Source organism: Physeter macrocephalus, chromosome 8, assembly GCF_002837175.3.
Source record: "Physeter macrocephalus isolate SW-GA chromosome 8, ASM283717v5, whole genome shotgun sequence".
Lineage (NCBI taxonomy): Eukaryota > Metazoa > Chordata > Mammalia > Artiodactyla > Physeteridae > Physeter > Physeter macrocephalus.
Window position 1 is genome coordinate 109,919,613 of NC_041221.1, and position 9,789 is coordinate 109,929,401.

Sequence of the window (9,789 nt, forward strand, 5' to 3'; positions counted from 1 at the left end):
ATAGACCCAGTGCCGGAGGAGCCAGATGCCTTGGACGAACTCTAACTGCCCTGGCATATCCAGGCTATAGAGAATTGTCATGCTAATCAGGTACATTCCTGGCACCTTATAGACTTTCTTGTCACTTCAATCTGGGTCTGAGTTAAGAATTTATTGGAAAAGCTGAAAAATCATCAATAAGGGAATGGTTTGTGATATATTCACATTTAAGCCATACTGAATTACGTAAGAAAAAGATATGACAGTCTCATAGTTTAAATTTTTTTTCTCAGGTCACGGTCAGAGAACCAGGGACTTTCTGTGACTGCCCTAGAAGACTTTCCCATCTTTTATAGCCACAGGGCTACTGTAGTCAAGAATCAGACACTGCAGGTTGCTGAATTCCAACATAAGTTGAATTCAAAGCCACATCAGATCTCTTAGGTTAAAGGTTAAAGCACTGATAGGAAAAGATGAAATGGTGAGAATTTAAATGGACACATTTGGGTAGATTCAAATGAATCAAAATGCCTAGAGCCTGCAAACGCCACTGAAGTTCCCCTCCTGCAGAAGCAGTCCCACTCCCAGTCTGATAAAGTTAGTCCTACCTTGCTTGGAGACTCTGTAGCAATCTGATGCCAGGCAGAGGGTATCAGATACGTTCATACCTCACCGCTACTCCATTCCTCTTTATCTTTAGGCCTAAAAGTAGCCAAATTCAATCATGCCCCAGGGGGATAAGTAGAAAATCCAACCTTGGAAGTTACAGTTAAAATATGTAAGAGATTTATAAGATTTTATTCATTTATATTCACAGAAACTTGAGAAGAATATGTATAGGATTAGGGCCTTAGTGTTCTAGACCAGGGAGGGAGGAGTATAGTGTTAGATTGATGATGAATTTATTGATACAGCTGTTCCTATCAGACGTTCCGGATTTAGTGTGTTATCTCCAGCAGTCTGATTAAATGAAAACTAGAGTCATTGGAGGATTACATTAAAAAATGTTGAACTGCCAGAACTTCCCTAGTATAACATAGGAGTCCGGAGGCCATGGGAGTCGGGAATGTTGGGTGGGAGCTGACGTCATTAAAATGGGGTCTTTGATGCCGCTTCACTACTGGAGTCAGTGTGGGCTTGGCTCTTGTACTGGTCCACAGGGCTGCAGTAGGAATCAAAATGATTCGACCCGTAGAGATTTTTGATAATGGCTAATTGATCACGGAGTCTCCAGGATGACTAGACTGCATAATTTCTTGCTTTTTTATGTATGTATGCCATTTCCTTTTTATTCTCTTACTTTCTCCTGTTATATAAGGTGAGTTGGTATTGGTGAAGCTTAGCATTTAATAGTTAGGCTACGTGATACCTAGGTGAATTTGTCATTAAACTAGAAGAGGAAGGCTCACCTAACAATGGATATAATTACCGACGGGACTTTGGGTCTCCCATTTTGATGAGAAGGTGAGTACATTTACATTTGAACGAGGGATAGTTACAGAAGCCTGATGTCATTGCTGTTGCAATTTGGAAATTTTAAGTATGTGTGAGAGGATGTGTATGGTTGTCAAGTAGCCAAAGACAGTAGTATGGATGGATGTTGTAGACAGTACTGTAGACACATGAAGGATGTTGTCTGGCACCTGGTACCATTCCCACCCCTTCTCTCTACTCTCCCCCAAATCAAAGAAGATTGACCCTGGGCACTACCTCCCAAACTCCCTTAACAGCTGGGCTCTGGGATACAGTTTTGGTTCTTCCAGTGAGATGCATTCACCTGGATCTGGAAGGCTGAAAGGAGTTGGGGGCCATTGTCCCTTAGGCCATAATGGTGGCAGCTGACATACAGGCTTTGGTGAACATGAGGCCCTGCATTGACTGGCCTGACCCCGGAGCTGTGGGCAGGTGTGAAGGCAGCAGCAATTTCCTCATCCTGGAGGGGACCACAGCTCTGATGGCAAATCTGACAGCCCCGGGTGGCCTCCACCCACCCTTCTCTTCTCCAGTCCTTCCTTCCGATGGTTTTGTAAGCACGAAACTACCTAAATTAAATCCTACTTGAAACACCCAGAAGAGTTTGTTTTCCTAACTGAACTCTGCCTAATGTGCCCTAAATCTCATCTGCTTGGAATAAACACTGAACAGTTTGTATTTATGGCCTTCTAAAAATTTTTTATTCATGAATATTTTAAGCAAATTGGATCATATAGAGCACACTGTTTTGTAATATGTGCTTTCTCACTTAACTGTATGTTGTGGCTTTTTTTTTTAACGCTCATCTGACTTGGGGGGATTATATAATGGGATGGGTAAAATGGAAAAATACGTCAGTAGCTCACTTTGGATCTGGGGGAGGAAAAAAGATGTCTAAGCAAATTAAACATGAGATCTTTTGTTTCCCAAGGAGATTATTTTCTTTTCCCAAAAGCTGCTCTCATAACATCAACCTTTCACTGCCAACTCTCATGAGTAGTTCATGATTTCTACTTCATTTCCCATTTGCTTGTTAGCCCACAGCTGTCTGGCTTCTGACCCCAACAGTTTGCCAAAGCTTCTTCTGCTATGTACTGAATTGTGCCCCCCCACCTCCAGTTCACATGGTGAACCCCTCGATATGACAGTGTTTGGAGATGGGGCCCTTTGGGAGGTCATTCGGTTTAGTCGAGGTCATGAGGATGGGGACCACATGATAGGATTAGTGAGTGTCCTTGTAAAAAGAGACGGCAGAGAGCTCGCTTGCTCTCCAGCTCTCTCCCTGCCATGTGAGGACGCAGTGAGAAGGCAGCCATCTGTAAGCCGGGAAGAGATCCCTTACCAGAAACCAACCATGCTGGCACCTTGATTCTGGACTGCCGACCAAAGTCTAAAACTGTGAGAAAATAATTTCCTGTTGTTTAAGCTTGTCTATGATGGTACTTTGTTACAGCAGCATAAGCTAAGACACTTTTTTGAAAATCACCAATGATTTCTTAACCGAAAAATCCAGTGACCTTTTTCTTGTTTCTGGCCCTTTTTTGCAGTATTTAACCCTAAATCCTCCTTCCCAACTGGTATACTCTTCTCAAACCTCCATGACCCTTTATGTCCTAGATCTTCTCCTCTGTCCCTAAGATCCATCTTCAGCCTTGGCTCTTACCCTGGGCTCTCCCCCATGCCTTTCACCAGGATGGCTGCAGCCCTAAAGCACTGACCTCTCCTATTTGTGTCACATTGACATTGGCACTTGACCTTTCTGCTTCTTTGTCTGCAAAATTCTCCTCACTTAGTGACTGAGATAGTATCCAAAGCCTCCTTGTACTCTAACACCCATTCGTGAAAATCTCGTGCCGATGCTACGCTCCCGACCTTTCTCCTGATCTTCAGGCCCACACTTGGGCCTGTGTGGTACATCTGTCTATCCATCTTCATGTTGCTGCATCTCAAACAGTGTAACCAAAACCTCTTTCTTTCCCAGTAAAACATGTTGTTCTGATTAACTTCTGGCCTAAAGAGTAGAATATAATGAAACAAAAAATAAAACCCAGGAAGATAAGGTAGCTTTCTCTCTCTCTCTCTGTCTTCCTATGTGGTACATATTCCAACCTTGTTCACTATTTGAAGTTTCTGAATATGAATCTTATATCAGACCTTGTTAAAACTGGTACTTATTGATGACAAGGATGGATTATTATATACATAGGAGAGCATTTCAGAGTCCCATTTGTTCAGTTATTCACCATAAGATTCCTAGATGAGTCTGAACTTCCTCTGTACTATATGGAAAAATAAGAAGAGGTATTTACTCATCACTTATTTCCTGCTATAGATCCTCTAGGAGAACTGAAAGGAATACCTTTCCTCCCTGTATCTAAAAAAAACCTTTGTTCTTTAGAAGAATGATGACCATTTCAGGGCAAGTCGGCCTTTAATTGCAAGAGAGACAGAATGTGTTTCAAAAGACAGACCGCACACTCAGGTAGGCTGGGCTAGCTGGACATAGTTGACTGGCAGTTACCAAGGCAGGCAGATGTTCTTCTGGGTCTTGTTCACCAGTCACTCCAATCCAGTGACAAGGCATGAATGTGCACCCCAAAATAAAAGAGGTACAGAGACTGCTACTGAAGTAATATTTTTATCAACTGCTGCTGATTCCATAGTACTTCAGCTCAAGGTCTGGAAAGCATGATAAGAATTATACTTTCATTGAATTTTTCCTTTTCTAATTAGATCATTTCACCCCTAGCTAATAATGAGAAAGAATCTTTAAAAAAAAAAAAAAAGAAATCTTTTCTTTAGGCCATCATATTATTGTTTTGTTGGTACTAGATTTAGGAATTAGGCTGTGCTGCTAACTGGTTGTATAGTCTTAGGTAAGTCGCTTAGCCTCTGGAAGCTTCAGTGGTCTTATTTGTAAAACAAAGGTATTGACCCTGTCTTAGATGATCACCAGGATCCCTTCCAGTCTGCCAGTCTGTGACTTGTCTGCCTCTGCTAGTTACGTAGGTGTGTATACAATCTAATCCCTGCCACCTTAGGAGCGTTTTTGGTTTTTTTTTGTTGTTAAGCTAGCAGCGAGCGTTAATCATTGCAACTCTAAACTAAGCAACGTGGAAGCACTTCACAGATGCTTCGAAGTAAATGAAATAATGTACATTTAGAATCCTGTGAGATGATCCTTTATGTTCCAAAGAAAAACACCTGAGAACTTTGTAATTCCATAATTAGGAAACTGCCACAGTAGCATACAATTAGCAACATTTATCTGTTTATCAAAGCCTCTGTTTTTTTTGACTTACATTGATCACTTCTTGGACCTTTTCATATTTTCTTCCTTTTCATCACCAGCATTAGCAGTCAGTGTTCTTGGGGGAGGCATTTTTTTCCCCAAAGAAATAAGATATCAATTACCAAGAGTTACCATATACACCATGGAAGGAAGCAAACAATAAAGTCACTTTGAGATGCCGATGCTGTGTCATTTGCTAGACACCTTGACCAGCTAGGTGACGCCCTGCTGCTCAGAGCAGCCTTAAAAACATGCCTCAAATGCTTGCCTTTGTAAAACTGCCATGGATCAGCAGGGTGTTTCTGACTTCTTGTTCCATTTCTCTGGATGGACCAATGCTTCTGAATAAAACAGTAGAGAGAGAACCCCCAGCATCAGTCTTCCGCAAATGCTGCAGTCCCAGATTGACTGTCAACTTAACAAAGGGCCCAGAGACCATTGGCTTTTGTCACTTTCCAGTCCCAGATTCCAGTCTCCTTTCAGGAACGGTGCCAATACGGATGTTCAGGAGATGACGAAGATATGCAACTCCAAGATTTTTTACCAAGTCAGCTGGAGAAACAGGGTTGCACAAACTTTCTCATGTCAGGTTCAGTTTAACCTTTTAATGCCTCATTTTGGGGACACAGAAATCCACGTGATCTTCTCACAAGGTTGCTTTCTACCTCTAACTACTGTTTACGTTGTTTGCTTGTGTTGTTTCGCACTGTAACCTTCATTACGATTACCATAAGGGGGAACCTTAACCATGGATGGTATGTGCTCACCTCAGCCTCTCCCTGTGAGGTCAAAACCACAGACCATCTGCACTTCCCTGGCTGCTTATTTTATCTGTTTCCATAAAAGTTCTCAGCAAGACTTACTCCTTCCTCTGAATTCCTCGATTTCACACATTTTTTTCCTTTATTTCTGCCATCTAACCCTGATTATTTGCCTCCTTCAATACAATCAATTCTCCTTCTGATCAAAATTGTCCACTCAGCAAGTGGCCTGAGTGCTGCTCCAGCCTCATGGTTCCATCCTGCAACCCCATTTTGGTTTCAGCTCTCCCGAGCCTCTATCCCAAGCTCTACATGTCCATGTTCACGTTCACGGGCTCCTCTGAGTATCTGCGTGTGCCCTTGCACCCTCGTGACCTATCTAAAATCTGCTTGCCTTTAGGCTCATCTTCAGTGCTGCTTCATCCAGGAAGTCTTCCCTGGTCACTGCACACCTGTAGCCCCAGATGCCCCTCCTGTGTCCACCCAGAGCATCCTTCTTAGGTTAGAATTTGTTGTGAACATACTTGACTCCCAGAAGACAGCATCTGTTTGGTTTTTGCCATCCTATCCTTGTTTTGGTGCTCAATCAAATACCTTGAGTGAGGATCCTTAGTTTGCATTTCATGACACTGGAAGCCTTCTGCCTAAGGTGACATTTCTAGTGTGGTGTCATTTTTCAGTCTGTGCTCTGACCTCAGTAAGGAATGTTTCCCTCAACAGCTTCCTTCTCCCACCCTTCCCTGTTCACTCCTTTATAAAATCCATCCTAATAAAGTAATTTTTACAAAGCAGGAGATTTGGCAGGCACTATGTGTTTTGGGACCTGCCAAGCCAAGAGGGTTGAAGGTGGCTATGAAAGATTTTTCAAATGCCATTTATACCAGAAATACAGCAGCAGCATTCATCTGGCTTTTTTGGTTGGAAAACAGTCTCAGCCAAGCTGAAGCTGATTACATTGGCCATGCAACAAAGATAATTTATTCATCATACACAAAATCTCCCCTTAACTAAAATCAGGGTTTTAACTGCTGATTGAAAGGAGAGCTGATATATCAGGGCACAGTTACCCTCTAGATCAAAAAGGTGACTCTTAAGAGTACTTTTTAATGGTTTTCTTTCCTAAACCTAATTATTGTTGACTTTGCAGATGTCTAATAAATAACTTATTCATAGAACGTTAACCTATATTTTTTGCCTTCACCACTCCCATTCTGATTCATATTTTGACTGCCTGGGGGTTTTATATCTGTTTAAAGTCTTCCCAGATTTCTGTGTGGCTCTTATTAGAAATACTTTCTAAAGCAGGGGCTCAGCTGATTTCCTTCCCTGAGAGGATGTTGATTTCTTGAGAGAACCAAGAACTCTGGAGAGTTCTTCCCATTTCTCTAATATAGATGTGTCTCCCCAGCTTCAAATGGCAGTTGCCTCTTCCCCAAGTTCCAATGAACACCACTCACCATCTTGGTCCACCCAAAACTGTGGACATTCTGCCCACCCCACCCCCCACCCCCGGTTGTCACCAACTTGAAGTGAATGCCAGGTTGAGAGAATTTCTTCTCTTCCTTCCTTTCTTCACAGACACCCTCCCCCTGGGGCTGAGCAGACACACCTGTGGACTTGCCAACCTCAGAGTTAAATCCCTTGACAATTTTCTTTTCTGGCTTAACTTGCAAAATAAATGCTTCAAAGAGGGCTAATGTTTGCTCTCTCCATTTCTGTATCCAGTGTGTGTGTGGTGTTTGTGGTGGTGTGGGGAGAAGGTCTGTTTTGAGTTTTCTTAGCTTGCTCATAGCTAATTCAGAGACCAGAGGTTGTGAGGGATCCATGAGAGGCTGAGAAGGCGGTGGGGTGTGCTTGTGCAGATGAAACACGGCTGCATTTCGATGTTGTCTTCCTGCTAGCAAATGCAAAGTGGAGGAAATAGACCGTTGTGTGGTATTCTCCCACTCACTGATTCCATTCTTCTCCTCACCCCATCCTCCTTTCCTATCCCCTAACTCCATTTACTTCCTTTAGAGAAACTAAGTGTGATATTTCTCAGACATGCTGACCCATATACTTCTTGGAGCATTGGTTTTGATCTGCACAGATGAGGTGCTGGTTTTCTAGTCGCTGCAGCCTCAGTACTCCTTATGTCCTCTTCCCGGAAGGAAACGCACCAGTGGGACCCTGCTGGTGATGGTCTGAGCCACTCCTATTCACCAGACTTTCGACGCCTCTGCTTACCGTGGCCTCAGTGCTAGTAGTCTCCGTTCTTTTTCCACCTCGGAATTTGAGGGGGTGAAGAAATCTCATTTCTTGAGGAAATCTTTGAAAGGGAAAAGTTTGTGGTAGGCTGATAGATGAATCTTGTTTGGTGTATAGGTATGGATGTTGACACAGAAGCAAACTTTCAGTTTCAAATGCTGACCGTAGATGTGCCCATCTCTTTGTTCTGAGAGGAATCCTGATCCATGTGGCTCGGAGAGGAGACCTGGCTGTTTTCTTTCTGAGTGTCTTTATCTTGTCCTTAAAAGACATATTCTCTAGGGATTTGTCTTACGTCTCTGTCAGTGGAGGCTGACTTCCTTTTTTTTCTCAGGGAGGAGGATGAGTACTCAGAACTGCGATCAGAACTCAGCCAGAGTCAGCACGAGGTCAATGAGGACTCTCGCAGTGTGGACCAAGACCAGAACTCTGTCTCCATCCCTGAAAACCAGTCCACCATGGTCACTGCGGACATGGGTGAGTCTGCCTGCCATTACCACAAAGCCGGAGTTCGGTTTCTGGATTGTAATAGGAACTTTAGAAACATAAGGCAGCCTGAATTAAAATTTAATTAGTCAAGGAGCTTATTGAGTAGATGAAGGCACATGCATTTCAGGTCTTTACATACTCCTTTGTTGGTCAAAATGGAACCAAAGAGCTGAATTCCCTTTCTGCCTTGCGATTCAAATATACGTCACCTTCTGCTTGAAAATTCTGGAAGTAGGGAACCAGTTAAAAAGGCTATGGCATTGTTCCAAGTTACAGTAAAATCTGAGCTGAGATGGCAGGAATGGAAAGGATGGAGTAAGTAGCGACATATCACAGTGGAAGAACCAATAGGTTTCAGCAACTTTGGGGTAAGGAGGAATCCAAAATGACTAACGTGTTCATCCTGAATGACTAAGAGAATGATTATGTTCCTTAGTAAGGAAGCTTGGTTGAGAAGTGAGTTGGGAAACAGATATATTATGTCTGAGGTTGTAGAGAAATGTCCATGTGGAAATACCTGGCACAGTGTGTTGGTATGGTGTGTTTTAAACTACAGGTTGTGACCCATTAATGGGTCTTGAAATTATATGAAAAAATAAAATATTTTTAAATGAAATCAAATAGGAAAAAATAGAATGACAGTATTGTTTCATGAAACGTATTTGTTGGATGTTTATATGTTGTAAGTTGCCAAGTGAAATGTTCCAGCTATGGGTTGCAGTCGAAAGGTTGCAAAACCTCTGGTCTACTTGGAGATGCTTAACTAGATCTCTGGAGAGATTGGGGTTGAGGATAAAGGCTTTGAAGTCATAAGGTAAGGAGATCCCTATGGTTGAAATGGTGTGGAGTCAAAATGGGGAGAGGCACTATATCTTAGGAAATGTTCATGCACAGGGGAGTGATGGGAAAAGAACGAGGAGAAGGAGGAGAAAGTATGGTACGATTTACAGTAGAACTCAAAATTTCGTTGGGGAGAGAGACTTTAATCAAATATTAAACACTTATGTTTAATTGTCAACCTATATACGTGCTATAACACCAAGAACATAGTACCATGACAGTGTGTCAAAGGGATTCAGTTTAGGATTTCCAGGATAGCTTCCTCTAGGAAGTAACATTTGAGCTGAGATCCGGAGGATAAGTAGGAATTGAGTACATAAAAGAGGAAACGGCATTCAGGGGAGAAGGGAGAGATGTGTTTAAGGCCGTGAGAAAAGATCATCCTGTGTGGAGGGCACAGAGATGTGAGATGGAGGCTTGGAGAGGTAGGCAGGAGTCAGATCGTGCAAGATCTTATAGACCATGTTAGAGAATCTGACCTTTATTCAAAGACCCACAAGAAACCACTGAACGATTTTAATAGTTGGGGGTCGGGGGAATGAAATGATCAAGTTTGCATTTTGAAGCAATTACTCTGTGGTGAAGAGAAAGAATCAGTGGATCAAGAGTGAATGGGGGTGCTTCCCTGGTGGCGCAGTGGTTGAGAGTCCGCCTGCCGATGCAGGGGACACGGGTTCGTGCCCCGGTCCGGGAAGATCCCACATGCCG

The 9,789-nt window shown here is 42.8% G+C and overlaps 1 protein-coding gene across 5 annotated transcripts in view; it reads left to right on the top strand.

Annotated features, from left to right (window-relative positions):
- The window catches only part of MCC (MCC regulator of WNT signaling pathway), a 296,048-nt gene that overhangs the window by 187,229 nt on the left and 99,030 nt on the right, over positions 1–9,789 (top strand). For all 5 annotated transcript variants that reach the window (XR_008618101.1, XR_008618100.1, XR_008618099.1 and 2 more), the window contains exon 4: positions 8,087–8,229. Coding sequence is in view for 1 of the 5 variants with exons in the window: in XM_024120283.3 (XP_023976051.1) it covers positions 8,087–8,229 (143 nt within the window). In the remaining 4 variants the exon portion in view is untranslated. The remainder of the gene's footprint in view (positions 1–8,086; positions 8,230–9,789) is intronic.